Source organism: Limulus polyphemus, unplaced genomic scaffold (genome assembly GCF_000517525.1).
Source record: "Limulus polyphemus unplaced genomic scaffold, Limulus_polyphemus-2.1.2 Scaffold33, whole genome shotgun sequence".
Taxonomy (NCBI): domain Eukaryota; kingdom Metazoa; phylum Arthropoda; class Merostomata; order Xiphosura; family Limulidae; genus Limulus; species Limulus polyphemus.
This window is the reverse complement of record NW_013665643.1, coordinates 390,132-411,279: the sequence shown is the minus strand read 5'-3', so window position 1 is coordinate 411,279 and position 21,148 is coordinate 390,132. Positions and strand designations below refer to the sequence as shown.

General features: G+C 33.5%; 1 protein-coding gene across 1 annotated transcript in view; it reads left to right on the top strand.

The window, feature by feature from the left end:
- The window catches only part of LOC106460273 (cAMP-specific 3',5'-cyclic phosphodiesterase 7B-like), a 107,700-nt gene that overhangs the window by 75,649 nt on the left and 10,903 nt on the right, over nucleotides 1-21,148 (top strand). The window contains exons 4-9 of the mRNA XM_022387492.1: nucleotides 4,511-4,653; nucleotides 8,748-8,907; nucleotides 14,303-14,403; nucleotides 16,598-16,729; nucleotides 17,926-18,017; nucleotides 20,716-20,797. Of these exons, the coding sequence (XP_022243200.1) occupies nucleotides 4,511-4,653; nucleotides 8,748-8,907; nucleotides 14,303-14,403; nucleotides 16,598-16,729; nucleotides 17,926-18,017; nucleotides 20,716-20,797 (710 nt within the window). The remainder of the gene's footprint in view (nucleotides 1-4,510; nucleotides 4,654-8,747; nucleotides 8,908-14,302; nucleotides 14,404-16,597; nucleotides 16,730-17,925; nucleotides 18,018-20,715; nucleotides 20,798-21,148) is intronic.

The following is a 21,148-nucleotide window of genomic DNA, read 5'->3' as shown; positions in this document are numbered from 1 at the left end:
CGCAGATAGCCCTCATGTAGCTTTGCGCGAAATTCAAAAACAAACAAACAAACAAGACAGAAGTAGACAAAACATATATTATACGCTATGTTTAGGAGGTTTAAAACAAGGTTACGTTTGAAGGAGTCTTGTATGAAACTGACGAGTCGAATATATAAATTAGTAATTGTTTTATTACGGTGAAAAGAAGTAGCAAGGAGACTGCTTGTTTTGTTTTCTTGGACATCTAAAAATCCAAGTTATTGTCTTCTTCCGTCTCGTATGTAAAGTATGTATATAAGGATGTTGCAAGCTTAGGTATTCTAGAAATTTCTTGTCGTGATCAGTGTTGTGAAAAAGTAGAAAAACACCATCAACGTATCTTCTGTGTGTGTGATCTGTTTTATAATAGAGGGGACATTTATCCAGCTACAGACGTTCATAATAAGAGAAAAATATTTGCAAGTGTTAGGCCAAGGGGTGATCCCATCGCCTCTCTGTTTACCTGATCTTAGAAAAGAAGTGATTGTCCTGGAGGACTAATTTAAGAAGCTGTTCGAATTTTTGTCAGTTAAAGCTAGAGTGCAGGGCAACTTTGGTTGGGATTAACTGTTTAATAATTATTTTAATTGTTTCCTCAACTGGAATGTTAGTGAATAAGAACTGAATATCAAAGCTGGCCATAACAAATTGGTTTGCATTAGGAAATGTCTTGAGCAAAGGAAAAAGAGTCTTTATCAGTGGATTCGTTCTTAGTTAGTGAGCGTGTAGGTGTTGGAACAGAGAGTAGCTAGAATAGCTGTGAAGGGTGAATTATTTTTGTGTATTTTCGATAAGCCATACATGAAACCAGGGCGGGAACCTGAAGGATAAAGTTACGCAAAAGTGGTGTCAGAGATGAGTTTACAATTTATGGAATATATTAAACTCCGTTGAAGCTTTTTCTTACGCTTGAGAGTAGGCTTAAGCCAATCATTATAGAGAGGTTTAAACTTTGTTCTGTTGTTTAAAGCGTCTTCCATTTTGGAGATATAATCAAATCTGTTAACACATAGACTTTTATCTGGCCTGATATCGAAACCCGGATTCTAGCGTTGTAAGCCCGCAGACATACCGCTGTGCCAATGGAAGATGAGGGTGCGTATATGAGCTGACAATGCCGAATTGGTATAACATTTTTACATTTCACACTTAAGTTTACTAAAATTAAAGATGAAATTGTCAGGATTTATGTCACTAAATTTTCGCAACAAAATTAATTTGTTAAGCTTAACAGCCTGGTTGTGTTCAAGCTAATTCGTTATGACCATTTTTGATATTCTCTCCTCATTCACTAACAGCTCACTTGAGGAAGCAATCCAAATAACTATTAAACAGTTAATCCCAACCAAAGTTACTCTGCGCTCTAGCTTTTAGTGACAAAAATTCCGAACAACTTATAATGGCCCTCGAGGACAATCACTTCGTTTTTAATGGTCAACTTTATAACCAGATAGAATGGATGGCGATGGGATCCCCAACAAGTCTGACACTTTGGAATATTTGTCTCGGTCATTATGAACGTCAATGACTTGGTAAATGCTCATCTATTACAAAACAGTATTATATAAAATATTCGTTGATGATACTTTTCTACTTTTTAACAAAACTTATCATGCTAAGAAGTTTTTAGAACAGAATTAAGCTTGTCATTAGTATACTTGACATTAGTATCAGGCCTATTATATTTTCATACACGATGTTGGGAAAACATGTAGGTTCAAGAAATCAATTTAACACAAAGATACCATACCCTATATCCCGAGCACTTTCTTCTTCAGTTTGCCCCTGAAGAAGAAAGGTCCACCTATCGAAAGCGCTCGGGTTATAGGGTATCGCATTTTTATGTTAAAATACTTTTAAATACTTCATTCTTTATCTAGTTCCCTAGGGATTTTTAAGAGCTAGAAAAGTTTTTAGAATACCTAAACTCGCAATATTCATATATAAAGTTTACATGTGAGATAGAAGCAAGCAAAGTATCTTAGCTTTTTGAGACGGCCATGCAAAAAAAAACAAAACTATCTATTTGCCAAGTCTGTTTACCAAAAGAAAATATTTACTTGCTTATACACTAGTTTCGACATTTTCACACCAGACGTCTTCAATGGTAACCTTGTTGTCAGTCTCCTAAGAAGAGTGTATAATATATGTTCTGACTACTTTTATCTTCACTCTGAAATTTCAAAAAGTGATAACATATTAAAAAGGGATAACTATTCTCTTAATTTCGTACACCTTATCACACCAACAATTTTAACAAATAGAATAGAATCTACCAAGAAGCCAGAGACAGTCTCGAAATATTCGCAATTCTTTTGCGAATTTGTTTTTTCATGGGTAAATAATTTTAATCTTAAATCCCGAATGCAAAAAATAATCAAGAAAAATTAAGCTACATTTAGTATTGAAGTCAACATTTATAATTAACAGTTTGTTTAAAACCAAGACACTACCCATCTCTATGCGCTCGTTTATCGTTTATAAATACACTTTTGGTAGCTATAAAGCTACCTAAATTGGTAAAACAGCACGCCATCTACAAATACGTGCACACGAGCACATGTGAATTTCATCTATAAGGAGATATAAACTAACCGAGTCTTGTATCTGATTGTATAGTGAGAAGAATAACCACTCCATACTTCTTGAAAACTTTAAAATTCTCGACCCCGGAACAATAGATTACTAACACTATTAAATAAAGCCTCTCCATTTTCAATGGTCACCCAACACTAAATAATAACATCAACTTCTCCTTTTTTTGTAATTAATTGAATCAATTACAGATTTTTCACTGTTTTTATCTGATTATTAGTTTTTAAGATTCAGGGTTTATACTTATATTTAAGCCTTTCTTTATAATTTGTTTTCTTAACAATATTATTAAACATGTCTGCCGCACGTTTTATCTTACACTCCAATATATTGTTACCGTTAAATCTGTTTGTTTTTTCTAAACTTTTGTTTGTATCATAAACTTCTCGCTTAATAGTTAATGTTATTATTTTTTCGTAATTAGAATATTGTGAACTGACTGTTTGAAAACCTGGAACAAATCCGGAACTTCCTTAATTAAAAACATACATCCACTAACCAAATCTCATTTTATCCAATTGGAATCTTGGTGTCCTTTGAGATAACTGGAAAACATACAAACCCACACTTTTGAAGAAAATCATACAGAAATATTAAAAGAAAGGTTTGTCGTCAAGCTAGAACTAAAAATAGATTTAATATCACACTGAAACGATATTATTATTTGAATTTATGTATTGCATTAGTTAGAAATCACTACGTTTGCCATTCTAGCTATTAAAGCTATAATCATTATGAAATACTCTACTTTTGTAATGTTTGAATTATAAAAAACTCCATATTGGATCCTCCTAGATTTATTACCATTATTCTTTAGAACTTAATGACATGATATTATTTTTCATAAAGCAATAGAATACACTTACGACTGAATAAATGGAACTGATTTTTAACAAAGTTTTCTTTTTAAAGTGCCACTGCAGCACGTATTATTAAAAACCTTCAGTGTCATTCAAGACAGATCCAGCGGTGTCTTCATTAAAGTACGTTATTGAAATTGGTGTTGTTAAAAGGAACATTAAATTTTTCCGTTGCTGTCTTTTTAAAATTGATTTTTATCTTGAATTAATATGGGATGGTATTACACTATATCATAGTTATGAATACATATTTTTAATATCAAGAAAAATTCCCTTTTCAACCAAACTGATGGTCGAAACAAAGGTATACGATTTATTCAAAGCACTACATTTCATCATAAATTTAAGTGGTACTGACGTTAATGACGCTTCGAATTTAACTCTAAGGGAAGTTGACTCTGAATATTTTTGAAATAAATATTACTGAAACTTAATTAGACTTTATTTCTTAATCATCACCAAAGTATAGATAAAATTTAGTGTTAAAATGGTGTCTTTAAAAACACCGTTCTTTCGTCATTAGTTTTCGGACAGGTCATCAGATTTCCGCAGTTGATCAGCGGTAAGCTTGATGGCCTATAACGCTAAAATTCGGGGTTCGTTTCCTATAGTAGAATCATCACTGATAGCCCATTGCGTAGCTTTGCTCTTAACGACAAATGAACCAAAAAATACAAACAAAAAATATATTTATTGCAAAGTCAGATAAGCGAAATTTTATAAACCATTGACTTGATCTGATTATTTTAAACCCAAAGGTTGTTATTACTTTATTAGTTTTGTGTGTCTCACGTTATAATGTTCATAGAAATTAGATGTTTAGCACACGCCACTCTAATATATCGCCAATAAACTAATACGCTCTAATAAGTGGCACAGCTCATCTACGTAAAATAATTCAGAAATATCGGCTGAACATTTATTTTTCTTACATAATTACAACCAACGTCATGTGAAAATAAAATACAACTTGGAGTTTATTTGATACAAAATTTTCTCTCAAGTGTTGTTATCTATATATCTTCTTTCATAAGCATTGACATTGAATGGACAACAGCGCCATCTAGCGCTAAGAACGTTTCGTACACTCCAAAGACATCGGACTCATTGTTGTGTGACAAAACCAGAAGTTCAACATCTTGATGTTGTGGACAGTGCCAATGGTGGAGTTATTCAGGTGTGTTTGATGTAAGATAAGCACAGTGTTATTACAAAACATTTTCTTAGTTTATTCTGACTTTAAAGTGCTTTCAACAAAACTTTCATTAATTATGATTCAGTTACAAAATAAACCTGAAAATTAATATTACAATAATTACAAGATATAACAACTTTTAATGATGCTGTCGCATCGGTATGTTAGTTTATTTGATCTATTCGTCAATAACTAATGGTTCATTCCATTTATTATAGTAGACCAATCATTTCACTTGTCCTGGGGAGGACTGGAATGCTGAAACCAGCAGTAGGATATTTTAAAGCAGCCCTGAGGACTAAATCACAAAACACTCATATTACGTATTGGTCTGAGAGCAGTCTCCCTCTTCTAAGTTCTATTCCATTATTTCAAGATGCCCCCCCCCCAGGGACACAGCGGCATGTCTGCGCAATTTACAACCCTAGAAACCGGGTTTCGATAGCCGTGGTGGGTAGAGCACAGATAGCCCTTTGTGTAGCTTTGCGCTTAACTATAAACAATAAACAAAACAATATTTCAAGATCTCTAAGCCCGTATAAAATTTCATTAGCTGTTTCTTGAACTATCGTGTTTAAAGTTCTTCCATAAGTAGAATAAAACATGCAGATTATTTCAAAATCACTGATATTTCTTAACATCTATTAGAGACCACGAATATGGGGTTTCAACGTAACACTACCATGAGCCCTTTTTGTAATTTGCAAGTGTTTAGTGTTTGACTTAAGTGTCCTTTTGAAGTGTTTCCATTTTAACTATAGTAGCTACTGAACTTTGTGAAAAGTTCTAATTTCAACATGTTTTATTAAACACCCATATCCATAAAGCAGCGAGGCTGCAGTGCTCTGATAGTAGGATTTTCATTATTCATACTCTACGACAAGAGAATCACTTACGAGTTTAAACTCTGTGAACTGGAACATCCGGTGGATTTTGCCTAAAGCTGCGGATAACATGACAGGTATGGCAGCCCTGCCCAAAACAGCCCCAGAAGATCTGGTTCATTGTGAATAGTACCAAGTGCGTTTGGGCTAATCTGCCATTTTGAGTTCAAATCAAACTTGTCCGTGTGTTCATTTCAGAGTCTGTCTTTGTTATGTAAAGCATCAGGCAGTATTCACACTGGGTTCTTTTCAAACGGTCTCATTTTAGTTCGTTTGCTTTGATGAATGTGCTAGTTGTTCAGACTTCTTGCCTTGTGTACAAATGTGCCGAATTTATTCCGTGATTTGTCAACACTCACCGAAACCTTCCAATGTTAACACTGATGTTTTTCAAGCGAAACAAACCGAGTTGTTCACATTGTTCTCTAAACGAGCTAAACCAAAGTGAGTACTAAAAAACATCCGAGTGTGAACTGAAAAACATCCAAGTATGAACAAACCTTTGTTTAACCTAAATGATTTTCAGATAACATAGCAAAGAGAATAATACCCCTAGATAAGTTATCCAAATCGTTACAATTCGAAGAATCAATTAATATTAAGTTTTATCAGAAATCACAAGTAAAGTTAACACAGTAAATAACGTAATTAATCTAATCTACGGGTCTAACTAGGAATACGTAGTGTCGTATAACAAAGACTAATAATGATTAAAATGTATTCATTAGTTGACATATTTATTGTTATCAAATAATTTCAATCGCTATCTCTATAATATACCCAGAAGTTCCGTCATCTTAGGAGATTTATATAAGTCTTAAACCCATATATTAAGCTAACAATGCAAAATAATTCCCATAAATAAATAAATATAATATATATATATATATATTAAATATTTTAACCAATACTGATAATGAACCTAACATTAAAGAAAGACTTACACATACAAAAAAAAAACAGTTGTTTGCTTCATGCAATATTATTAATTCTCTAATATCATCCGGATATATATATATCTTTTTTTTTTAACAGAAAGCAGGCGTCTTTGTTGTGTAAAAGTTTGTTTAACTGTTTTGTGATTACTAATGGTAACGTTTAAATGTATGTAGATGTATCTAATCACTCTGATTATAAGAATACTTTTTTTTGTTGTTGTTTAGGAAAGAGGAGAAAAATACAAAAATAAGTGAATCGTAAACAAATCGGTCAAGCTATTGGATAGTTAATTTACAGTTCAGTATATAGTCGTTTACTCCGATGAAAAAAAAGGTGTATAACATTGATCTACACTGAAAAAAACAACAACAAAAAACGAGAAACGTTCCACTAATATTTTAATTGTGTTCGGAAACAGTCTAGCTCACTTACGAAAAAAAACTAGTGAAACATCCGTCCTTCCGTGTTTGTAATCAGTTTGTTTTCCAGTTAGTAAAGTTTCTTCGTTTTCCTTAAAACAAAATTGCATAAAATTTTACAAACAAAGGGCGTTACTTGTAACGAAAATAAACATAAAAAACAGTTGAAATAATAATAATTTCTTACTGAGTTGTCTTTTTTTAACATTAGTAAAAATCATTCTGCCCCTTTTTCTTTTAAATCCGATTCAATCTGTTCGTCCCATATTTTTCTTTCAAATTCCTTTATGCTTGCTTGATGACGTAAGCCCAATTGAGACATTTTTCATTCTCTCTTAAATGGCCCGGCATGGCCAGGTGGTTAGGGCGCTCGACTTGCAATCTGCGGGTCGCGGGCTCGAATGCCCGTCCCACCAAACATGCTCACCCTTTCTGCCGTGGGGGCGTTATAACGTGACGGTCAATCCCACTATTCGTTGGTAAAATAGTAGCCCAAGAGTTGGCGGTGGGTGGTGACGACTAGCTGCCTTCCCTCTAGTCTTACACTGCTAAATTAGGGATGGCTAGCGCAGATAGCTCTCATGTAGCTTTGCGCGAAATTAAAAAAACAAAAAAAAATCTCTCTTAAAAACATCAATACGAAATTACGTGCGAAAGTTATGTTACTTTTTCAATAGTAGTCAAGACTTACGAAAGTTAGTCTATGTATAAAATCTAAAAGTTTATGGGTTCGAGATGAGTTACACTGTTTTGGGTTCAAGGGATACCCAATAAGTCACATTGTTTAGAGTTCAGAGTACGAGATGTGTTACTTATGTTACTTTTTCATTAGTAGTCAAGATTTACGAAAGTTAGTCTATGTATTAAATCTAAAAGTTTATGGGTTCGAGATGAGTTACACTGTTCTGGGTTCAAGGGATACCCAATAAGTCACATTGTTTAGAGTTCAGAGTACGAGATGTGTTACACTGTTTAGGGTTCAGGCTGAATTGGTAAATTATGGGAATGTTTCCTCTGGATAAGCCTATGGGAGCCAGTGAATTAAAATATCTTTTAGAGGGATTAAAGATATAATGTTCTGCTTATAATAAGAAAGTATCAAGCCAACCATATTATTGGAATCATATTTATTTTATTAAACGCTAGAAAACAATTTCGGGAAAATAATCACTTTTCCGTTTTAACTGAACCGAAGAGATAACAAGTAAAACCTATCTTGATAAATCAACCCACAAGCTTGAATTAAGGCGAAATTGGTATCAGTCACAGTATATTTTTTGTGAATGTGGGCACCTGGTGGCAATAAATGAACACGTAGGTTCAAGAAATCTTGATAGAAATAAATAAAAACCTTATAACCCTATTACCTGTCTTGTGCATTTACGTCAACAAAACTATTAAGAATTCGATACAGTAGGATTTCTTCTTATACGTTCACTATTCAATACATTCAAATAGTAAATGTCATGGAAAATTTTGCCTTTGAATCGTAAAGAAGTGTTATCTTTCATTCCTTCATTGAAAAACTGGCGTCGTATGGCACACAGTAGAGGTACATGCTAACTTTTGTATATTTAATAGCTATAACACAACAGATATGTCAAACGTTGTGCAAGGTAGGAAATATAACACATTGGTAACTGAAAAATTGTAGCTGGTAGACATTTTTATTTATTGTAATAATGGCAGACATTAGATGACACATCAAGGCATATATATATTTTTCTAGTCAATTTTAAAAGAAAATAAACATAGACTGGAGCTTACATTTCCAATGTTGAATACCATAGAAAGAACGCTCAAAACTGAATTTGTAACGATTTTAATATTTCAGTATCTGCTGGCTGCTTGTTGGAAGTGGAATTTTAGTGTTTTTTCGTTAGATGTGGCCACAGGAGGGCGCTCCGTTTCTGTTCTATTGCTCCACCTTTTCCACGAATATGGTTTCATTAAAGAGTTCCGACTGGATGCACTGAAAATCCTTCACTGTTTTAGTAAGTAACTTTGTATTTTATCTGCCTGCGTTACTTGCATTTTTTAACACTTCTGACGTTACTAGAAACTAGATGTACTTCCGCAGGGTTCCCGTAAGTGCTCTGTTTCAACAGTAAATAAAACCAAAATTAAGAGTAACAAATATTTTTATTTTTTACTTTTGAAGTTCGTATGTCATGCTGTGTTGCAGACGTGCAGAGAGCTTTATATTCGCATTTTATTTAAATTAAATAAAAATAAAACAAAAGGCAAAACTTTCTAGTCTTGAGATAGTATCATGTGACAGGAGTTTAAAATCGCGAACGGAAGAAATGAAATAAATTGAAGCGATTGAAGAATATCTCTACAATAAAAGAAGACTAAAACTTGAGCTGAACAAAATAATGCAGAAAATGACTACTGGGTTTCACTTTTATTTAAAAAAAGTTTTTTCCTAATTTTGAAGTAATAGACTAGTAAACCCCACCTACCGCCATCTTGTTGAATTAAATAGTGAGATTTGACCGACACTCTTATATACAACCGCAGCCCTAAAGTGGAGCGCGATTTCTTTCTCTTTTTTTGGCACAAAGGGCGTAACTTCAGCTCCAAATTCCCATACGCTAGCCCCCCCCCACAGCGGTATGTCTGCGGACCTACAATACTAGAAACCGGGTTTCGATACCCGTGGTTGGCAGACCACAGATAGCCCATTGTGTAGCTTTGTGCTTAATTCCAAACAAACAAACAAACCTATACGCTAATCAGTGGGCCGCGATTGGTCAATAGTAAACAGACTTAGATTATTATGAAATTTCAAGCAATTTGCAACTTGAAAGAAAATTGTCAAAAATACATATTTAAAAAAAGTTCCCGTCAGTAGAATTGTTTGTTCGTTATGGATTTCGCGCAAAGCTACAAGAGGGATATCTGCTCTCGCCGTCCCTAATTTAGCAGTGTAAGACTTGAGGGAAGACAGTTAGTCATCACCACCCACCGCCAACTTTTGGGCTACTCTTTTACCAACGAATAGTGGGATTGACCGTCACATTATAACGCCCCCACGGCTGAAAGGGTGAGCGTGTTTGGTGTGACGGGGATTCGAACCCGCGACCCTCAGCTTGCGAATCGAGCGCCCTAACCACCTGGCCATGCCGGGCCTGTCAGTAAAATATAAAAGGTTATCCCAATTGAAAACGTTAAAAATAAATTATATTAAAAGTGGGTTAAGAATTTAAAAAAAATCGTAAAATATAGAAACAATGACTGTGTTAATCATATAAAAAATGATTGAAAAATAGTATCCAGGTATATATAGAGTGTATATAAATTTATGTAATAAAAATGCCCCAAAAGTGTCGATTCCCAGTGTTAAAACAGTGCAAAATGTTATTTTATTTATTCAAATTTATAAATAATATATTCATCAAAACGTTTAAAACACCTAAGTGGATTCAGTACTACTACGATTCTTCCATGAGATGTACGTTAAATTAATGTATAGTCTAAAATTTTTTATTCGTTTCAGGACACAAATCAGTAAGTAAATGCATTTTTGGTATTAAAAATCAACGACGCTACTCTTAAATTGTAAATAAAATGTATATAATTTTCATAAGTTGCTTTCAAATTAATGTAATTTGCAAATAAACGCTCTAAATCTTTCGCACTTGCGTTAAAAAACATCGAGATATGTTTTTACATTTTCAATCTAAAATTTTTAAGGTTATTTGAGGTCGGAAATCATATAATTTTTCCATTCCACGATTTTTCAATATTCCCGTAGAATTCCAGCGCACTAAACTTCTTATACCTCGTCAGTATACAGAATTTTAACTTAATCTGTTGCACTATCTATAACGCCCTCTGGATGTAATTTCTATTGAAAATGAAATTTTTCAATTCATTGAGTCGAGGAACGAGGTATTATAGATTAGTCGTGGTATGACTTTGATAATTCCCGGAAAAATCAAAGTAGGCATGTGCATAAGGATTTGTAAGGTACACCAGTTTCAACCTTATTATCTCAAGTAATGCAAACAAAGTTATTCAAAACAGTTGATTTTTTATCTGCATATTTTACAATGAAATGTATATTTTCATTTAAAACTATCTAGAGCATGGATCACCGTTTCTAATGTATCTTCATCACACCATCTTCCAAATAAACAATTAGTCTTTACTATAAACCAAATAAACAAATAAACAATCATAGCCGGCTGGTTAGACTCGCAATCTGAAAGTCGCGGGTTCGAATCTCCGTCCCATCAAACATGCTCGCCCTTTCAGTCGTAGGGCTTTATAATATGACGATTAATCCCACTATTAGTTGGTAGAAGAGGTGATGACTAGCTCACTTTCCTCTAGCCTTTCCCCACTAAATTAGGAACGACTAGCGCAGATATTTCTCGTGGAGATTTGCGCGAAATTCAAAACAAACTAAAATCAAAAAGTGTCATCGCCATGTTGAAGTATCTGCTACCCGTTTAAACAACAACAACAATGGGTAATTATATAAAAAAGTTAAATAATACTTAATGCGTTTTATATTTCTGTGTATCAATGGGTAATTATATAAAAAAGTTAAATAATACTTAATGCGTTTTATATTTCTATGTATCAATGGGTAATTATATAAAAAAAGTTAAATAATACTTAATTAATTAATCAAGAACAACAAGCATTAGCATACTAAAGGATGTAGTCCTGATTGGAAGAAACGTTTTTCTGCGACAAGTGAACGAGGGAAATTGAATGAATTCACATCAGGTGTACAGTTTTAATAAACAATTATGAAAGATAACATTTTGTCAACGTCAAACAAAAACGACATGATCATTAACTTCTAAACCAGCATAGGAGATAAACTATCAAATATTACAGGACCGAATAGCGAAGCGAAAACAGATGTGCCCCCAACCCCCGCCTCCAATTAAACGACTCAAAAGTGACACGTTTTAACATAATTCAAGTTTTCATAATAATGGACATAACAGATACACACCTCCCAATCAGCTTTAATAATTTACAACAACTACCAAATTTCACGATTTACCAGCTCGGCTTGTCAAACTTTGTAGCAAATAAATATCTAACGAAAATAACCCTTCACACAAACTCGAACAACATGACATATACTATAACACCGGCTCTAGAATTCTCAAATAAAAAACACAGGAATTTTTAAGAAACTTCAGCATCAAAGATCTTAGTTAACATCACGGAACTATAGGAAAGGAAAAAAAGAATTAAAACTGAAACTGAAGGGGCGATAAACAGTCATCTCTACACGTGAAACCACTAAATGAAAATCTCTATAGTAGTCTTGAAAATTGGTCCCCTGAAATCTAGTGAAAATAAATCACACGTCACTATTATTTACTTGAACTAAAAATTAAACTTATTTATTGACGGAGTTGAAGAAAGAGATGAGATGCACAAAGTGAAACCAATAAGTTATTAAATTCTAACAGAAGTAGAGTGCACTATACTTACAGCCAGCACTGGTCTCTAAATTGGCGAGAGCTCACACCAGATGATCTAAGGAAGGTCTAAAGTCAATCTGAATATAAAGGAGAGAGCGTATTTACTATATACAAAACACAATAGTGTCCTTTCTCTCGGAGTGCATGAACCATCACGTCACTGTTTTTTACCCCACAAGTAAAAACAGAGAGGAAATATTCTCGAGGTATTACAAGATTCGTTAATGGATAAGATAGCTTCTAATATTTACACACTGTATTCATGTTCACTACGGCAATCATTCTTATGAGTAAGCGCACGTGGCACCGTAGGGGTGACCCAGAAAAATGTGTAACCAGAGCGACGGTAAATTGGCTACATTTCGTAATCAACTATGTATTGTTAAAACTATATGCGCACCGACATACTCGCATGTATGAAAACATTTAAAAAATTCATTGCGAAAAATAAAAGTTCCTCTGTACGAAATAACCAAGGAAATGAAACCCTGTACTCAGAAATCATTTACTCAATATGCTACATTACATTTCAGTAACCGTCCTCAGATACAGTGCTTTCGCAGATTCACGACGTACAAGTTTTAGTGCGAAGAGCCCACTTTTGGAAAACACTTTTCTAAAAAAAAACCCCTTTTGAAATATACTTACCTTTAAATATGCATTTCCTTGCCAGTGGTTACGTAAATGCTTAAGTTATGTTAAGAAATCACTGCAAATACGAAATGTTTCCTGGAATGTTCTAATCTAGATTAAAAATGCTCAAATATAATTATGTTTTCAGAATAAAAGATACCTTGTGTTCTCTAAAATTTTATGTTCTACAACTACCATTTACAGTATATTTTTTATCTATTATATCCGATGCAATAGATCACAAAATGAAAGATTTTTAACGACAAATTAAAACATTATTTATCTATGGGATTTTGAGCCCATTTTACTTTAACTATTCATTGTAATTCATTGTAATAGCCCAAGGTGCATTCTTTGCAATGAATGGCTTGCATTTTCCAACAAAGTACTCCACCGATTCCGAAGAACAACAGATATATCTGCATGTTTCAAAGTTTCATAGTAATTTCTTGCATCTTCTGGAAAGAGAGCTGGCTTCCTTTGTCAAGCTTTGCAAGGAAAGGCTCAACTTCATAACCAGTTACCAAGTTCTTATTTTTTAAATAAGTAAAACAGATCCAAAACACCATAGGTATTATATACATTTCACTATTATAAGAGGCCTGAGTGTATTTCTTTGGTTTGCTGACCAAGTTGTGCTGATGAGTCTTGAATAGGCGAAACTGCAGTCCAATCAAAGAAAGCATTAGGCCTCTACGTCACAGATTCTGTTTTCAGTTTCACCTCTGGTGAAAAAGAATAGAACTCTTTAACACACACACATATATATATATAATCATAAAACATCATTTTGTCTTAGTCACATCAAGAACTTTCCCATAACGATCATACGTAATTTAACTATGTCTTTTAACTACATTGTATAAAAATAGTCTCCAAAAGAGTTAGGATGTTACATTTTATATCACATTGTGTAATTATTAGTTTGTCCCCTGATGGATCAGCGTTAATTGTGCAAACTCACAACGCTAATGTCGAGTTCGATTTCCCTTGGTAACAGAGCCTAGATAATCCACTATATAGCTTTGCGCTAAAATAAATATATAATAAGAATAAACAGTTTATTGATTAAATAAAAAATCATGGAAAATTGGAAAAGTTAGGATTTCATTTATGATACATAGTGGTATTTTTCTGCGATGTCTTATTACACAATCATACTTTACATTATTAATGTAGTTTTTATTTCATCTATGAAATTTGAGAGTTGTTGCAATAGAAAGGTAAAAATGATGCTTTTTGAAGTTTGAGGTATTTGATTGTGACGGAATAATACTTCCTCTTTCATCCTCTTCAGCTTTAGTGGAAAATGGTTACCATAGGGACAACCCGTATCATAATGCAGTTCATGCAGCTGACGTCACTCAAGCGTTACATTGTTTTCTCCAGGAGAAAACTGTAAGTATCGTACACTCCTAATTTATGCTCGGAGATTAATTCAATCTTCCGAAGATAAAGTCAGTGGTATATTAAATTGCTAACAGTGAAAGATGTGTATTGCAGCGATGATTGTTCTTCACTGACAAGTACAAGGTATCAAATATCGTTGAATCTGAGATATACTCAGTTAGAAATAAAGTATATGAAAACCAATCATGATGAAAAGTAAACAATTTGAATGTTTGCTTTTGATCAAATCCATTATTGTAATATGACAGTTAGAAGTAAACTTGTGTCTAACGTGTGATTAGTTTTCTTCTTACTGCTATACAGAATAACTCCTCAACCAAGCTCAATAATAGATTTTGTGGAAATATGTCCACAGAAGGACTGGTAGAAATGACATAAAGTTTGGACTAAGCAGATGGTTACTATTATTGCTGATCAACTTTGGGATTGCAGTGAAACACACACACACTCCCAGTGGCACAGCGTTTGTCTGCGGACCTACACAGCTAGAAACCGGATTTCAATATCCGCGGTGGGTAGAGCACAGATAGCCCTTTGTGTAGTTGTGTGCTTGATAACAAACAACAACAACAACAGTAAAACAATGCGAATAGAAGAAGAGGAATGGGAGGATGAGTTAAAAATATAATTCAGCACAATAAGAGGAAGACAAAATTGAAGATTACAAACAATTAATAAATTGCGAGAAGCGAAATTGAAGACGAAGAATGGATAAAAAAAAAAGCGGCAGAGTTAAAGTGTTCCGAACAAATGAACAAAAGACCGGATTGAAGAGTAGAAGGTAGGAATGAAAGCAATAATCCAACAGAAAGAGAAGACAACATTGAAAATTCAAAAAACATTTAAAAATGACAAATATAACATTCTATTGCTGGATAATAAGCGTTAAATAAAATTGAAAACTACGGTAGAAGTGGAGGAACGGTAAACAAGAGTATGGATTACATTCCAGAGCGACGAATGGAAATATAGATTGAATGCTATATTCTAAAGGAAAAATCTGAAGTTGGGATTGAAGGTTACAATATAGGATGACAAAGGATATGCATGATTGAAAACTACAATTTAGTAGCCTAAAATGGGAAGCAAGCACGAATGTCAAAAACTCAGGAAGAAGAATTAAAGACGAGAGTGACAATATCTTTCCTGAAGAATGAGCAGAAGATGCGATTGAAATTAAGTGTAAAAAAAGTAGATGTAAAAATAAAAAAAACAAGACTAAGTCGCAGAAAGACCAATGTAGAGGAAAATGAATAATTCAACACAAATAAACGAATGTAAGGTGAGATTGAAAACTTCAACCCAGGAGACCAGTTGGAGAATTAGGTCGAATATAATAGTCCAACACAAATAAACGAATGTAAGGTGAGATTGAAAACTTCAACCCAGGAGACCAATTAGAAGATTAGGTCGAATATAATAGTCCAACACAAATAAACGAATGTAAGGTGAGATTGAACACTTCAACCCAGGAGACCAATTAGAAGATTAGGTCGAATATAATAGTCCAACACAAATAAACGAATGTAAGGTGAGATTGAAAACTTCAACCCAGGAGACCAATTGGAGGATTAGGTCGAATATAATAGTCCAAAGGTAGAACAAATGAAAATCGAAATTTTAATTCACATAAAGTTGGAATAAGAAATGGAAGAATATATCTCAAATGGAAGAATGGAAGAAGATATCTCAGATGGAAGAATGGAAGAAGATATCTCAGATTGAAGAATGGAAGAAGATATCTCAGATGGAAGAATATATCTCAGATGGAAGAATATATCTTAGATGAAAGAATGGAAGAAGATATCTCAGATGGAAAAATATATCTCAGATGGAAGAATGGAAGAATATATCGAATAATCCGTCTTGGAAAGACGAATGGCAAGCGAATTTATAAAAGTGTGGTTTCCGGGAGTTTGAATTAATATCACCCTTGTTGCTGGGCTCTTTGAAATATCTTATACAACATAGATGGTAGCACTAGTTAAAACATTGGAATAATTTTGGGATACATTAAATTCCAAAAAATTTTAAGTGTACAGTTTTATTTTGGTCTCGTTTGCCATTTTTGAAAAACGTATAGCTCATAAAACGTTGTCACTGTAAAGTGTAAGTTGGAATAATTATTTTTCAAGAAGAAACATCTCTAATTGATATTTGAAATTCAATACTATTTGAACAGATTTCGAAGCATTTGACTTCCTTGGAAACCATGGCCTCTCTCATAGCAGCAGTCTGTCATGATCTTGACCATCCGGGTTTCAACCAACCTTTCCTAATTGCCACTTCCAACCACCTAGCGGTGTTGTACAAGGTTAGAGTTAACGTACTACTATCATATTATCAATTAAATCATCAAGCGATTCTGTATAAAGTTAGATTCAATCAAAACTATTTTGTGTTTATCGTTAAACCCGCAAGCGATAGAATGTAGAATATTTAATATATACAGTTAATGTATGCTACTGTGTTTGAACTGTGTCGTTTCTAAGTTTTTGTAAGTGTGGTACAGCTTAAAACATTGACAATCACCATTTCTAGTGTTAAGCTTGTGCCACTTGAACCTAATTAACGTAAAGAAAGTATTTCCTCAATTATATTGGGCCAGTGTGGCTAGTAGTTAGCGTGCTCCGACTGTGAATATGCACAATGCAGCCGTGGATACATTATAAGAGTGACAGTCAAATTATATTCTGTGTCCAGAGTGTCCTAAAATTTGTCTGTGGTTGCTGTTGACTAGTTTCCTACCCCCTAGTCTATAAGTTCAAAATTAGATTTAGTTATGCACAGATAGCTTTTTTGTGTAGTTTTGCGCCCAAATTATGAAACAAACAAACAAAATCTGCTCCATCTTAATGGACAGTATAAATCTTCTTCTTCTTTCTTCCAAGCAGTGACAATCCCAACAACATTTACAAACAGTGGGAGTCCCAACAACATTTACAAACAGTGACAGTCCCAACAACATTTACAAGCGTGACAGTCCCAACAACATTTACAAGCAGTGACAATCCCAACAACATTTACAAGCAGTGACAGTCCCAACAACATTTACAAACAGTGACAGTCCCAACAACATTTACAAGCAGTGACAGTCCCAACAACATTTACAAACAGTGACAGTCCCAACAACATTTACAAGCAGTGACAGTCACAACAACATTTACAAGCAGTGACAGTCCCAACGACAATTCCAACAACATTTACAAACAGTGACAGTCCCAACAACATTTACAAGCAGTGACAGTCCCAACAACATTTACAAACAGTGACAATCCCAATGACATTTGCAAGCAGTGCTATTAACTCTTATATATTAACACCATTAAAATATTTTTATACCCACTTTGTTTGTTTGAAAATTTAGTTTTATATGTGAACATACATCCTTAACTTATGATTACTCCATTCGTAGAGATCTGCAATTTGTTCGAGATATATAGTTAGGTATAGTAACAGAATAAATATTATTTTTGTAGCTAACGAATTTATAACTTTACCATTTAATAGAATTTTTCTGTGTTGGAAACACACCACTGGCGGATGGCGGTCTCGTGCCTCCGGGAATCAAGGTTGTTGGATCATCTAGAGAAGGAAGTTTGGTAAGTAGGGTCTGTCTGTACACTGTGATAATTCGTCTGTTTCAGTTCGTTACATTTGTGTATCTGTATTTTGTATTTATTATGCAGCTAATAAGGCTGCCTGGCGGTTACATTTACGATGATGAGATTGCTTATGACTAGGTTTTATTTATTTTTGTCCATATTATTTTCATTGTAATTTATACCTATTAAAAATTAAAATCAACCCGTTCATTTGTCTACAAAGATTTATAATAGCATTTAACAGCATCATAGTTAACACTGTTGTTGTTGTATTTTTAGCGCAAAGTCCACAATGGACCATCTGTGCCTTGCCCACCGAGGGATATCGAATCCCGGATCTTAGGTTATAAGTCCACAAACTTACCGCTGACCACCTGGAAAATATAAATGCACATACCACTGTGAGAACACTGATTTTTTTAAAGTAATTACAAAAGTATGCCTAATTTCAGTGACATAATTACCAAAATTCGAAACAGTATAATTAATTACAGTATAACCTATCCAGAGGTGGGTCGGCGGTCTTACAAGCTAGAATTTGAGGTTCGATTCCATGCGATGGACATAGTGCAGATATTCCATTGTGTAGCTCTGTGCTAGAAAACAACAACAATACAACCTTCAACAACCATGAAAGAAATGTATTTTTCATCACTACATTGTGATCGTTAATTATCAAGTGTTTTTACCCTGAGGTAATGGTAATTTCATGTATGTGCTTTATTTTAATAAAAGTCTTACAACATTCTCTCAACCACATGCTCACACATACCGACTTTAAAGAAAGCATTTTATCACTATTACCATCACCAAATTACGCTCAAAAGCTCCCAAAAAACTCATTTAACGTTATAAGTCTGTAAACTTACCTCTTACTCACTAGGAGATTTTTGACATCAGAAAAGAAAATATGATAAATGTATTAACCCAAACAAAACCCATATGTGTTAAGAATCCCGGCATGAAATAATCATTTCAACAAGATATTGTTAAATGTTATTGTAAGACAAGTTCTGTTACTAATCTTCCCGCCATGGTTCAGTTATTAACTTGAGGACTTATAACGTTAGAATTTGTAGTTCGATTCTTGCGGCGAACACTTTTTCATAATAACTTTAGAATCTACTTCTGTTGTTCGTTTCAGTACTCTCATTGTTATTTCTCCTTGTTTTCATTTAGTGCTGTTTAATACTTCTTACAACAGCTTGTATCTTTTGCAATCTTAAAAAGTGTCCCGAAATAAAATATTGGAGTCATCAGTTGTGTTTTACGGATAAAAGTATTGTGGTAATTTATATTGTCATGCGAATTGAGTGCTTCAAGAAATTGTCAGATGAGCTCCAAGGATCGCACGTTTAAAGATCAATATAAAAAAAAATTGTATACTATCTTGTATATTTTCTGTGTATTATTTTGGAATATAATTCCTTATACAATCTGGAACACCGAGAAACATTTTAGAACAATTAAGGAAACACATACCACTTGTGGGTGTGATGCTTGGAGAGAGCTGAAACCTTTATCGAGCACATGATGTCCTTTTATGTTCAGAATTTAAATGATAAATTTTAGAGTAGAACACTGTGAACTTGGAAAAAAAATTAGAGATTAAAAACAAATTATTGTATCAGTTCGTATCGATCTATATATAAATGTATTGCGTGTTTTCTTTACAACTTCATGAAGATTTTTCAGAAACTAATATATCAATTTGTATATATGTGTGTGTGTGTTTATTGAACCAGAATTCAATGAAACAAGGCTATTTAGATTTTTTCAATATGGATTTATAACATTATTTGTTTTGATTTAAGTGTGATTTAAATTTTGTGAGACTATTTAGAAATGGTAACTTAACGTCTACGTTTGGATGCTATTATTAGGATGCATATTACACACTCACTGAATTACGCTCTTGAGTATTTTATAAAATATTATATAAAAAAGTAACTACTAACATCTCCAAAGTACAATCATAACATTAGGCTGAATTGATGTTAAACTCCTTCCAAAATAAATAACGATATGATTTTAGGCTTTTGTTTATTGGACTTATTGAACCGTTATATTTAACATGAAAGTAGCTTCAAAGATAAGTGTGAATGACCGGTACTTTTATTTAAAGTCTAATAAATAATTAGAAGGCGTTGAAACTTGTAGTGTGTTTTTAAAGTGAAAGCCGTTATGCCTTTAATAATTATTCTTTAGATACGAAACATTGTATTTAACTCATTTAATGGCCATCTTAATAGATGTTGATATTACAATTTAGGTTTATTGTTAGACATTTATTTATGTTATTCTCTAATGTGAAGCTAGAATGTAGAATGTTCACTTGTGTTATCCTCTAGTGTGAAGATAGAATGTAGAATGTTTATTTGTGTTATCTTCTAATGTGAAGCTAGAATGTAGAATGTTTACTTGTGTTATCCTCTAGTGTGAAGATAGAATGTTGCATGTTTACTTGTGTTATCCTCTAGTGTGAAGATAGAATGTAGAATGTTTATTTGTGTTATCCTCTAATGTGAAGCTAGAATGTAGAATGTTTATTTGTGTTATCCTCTAATGTGAAGATAGAATGTAGAACGTTTATTTGTGTTATCCTCTAGTGTGAAGATAGAATGTAGAATGTTTATTTGTGTTATCCTCTAGTGTGAAGATAGAATGTAGAATGTTTATTTGTGTTATCCTCTAGTGTGAAGATAGAATGTTGGATGCAGTCAATGATTCTAGCGACAGACATATCTCGTCAGCAAGAGTTTCTTGAAAAGCTGAAGGTTTGTACTTCTTTGCTTAAGTCTATTGAATTATTACCTTTACTCCTAAATTTTATTAGTACAGTCAAAACTATTAGGCCTTTAGGAATTTTTGAAAAAAGTGTAACTGGGTCAGATAATGGTGACCTTCTTTACCTTCAATGTCAGCGTAGATGATTGGGCTTCATTTTGTTAGAAATCATGGAGCCTCTAACGAGAAAGTAACTGGGACGACAGTCTTTCATCTCGGCGTTTATCTGGAACTGCTCACAAACGAAGAAGTAGAAATTTTTGTCTCTCATGCAAGACTTATAAGATAGTCCAGAAACTTTTCACTTATCGCAATGCCTTACACTTAAATATAGGAGTAGC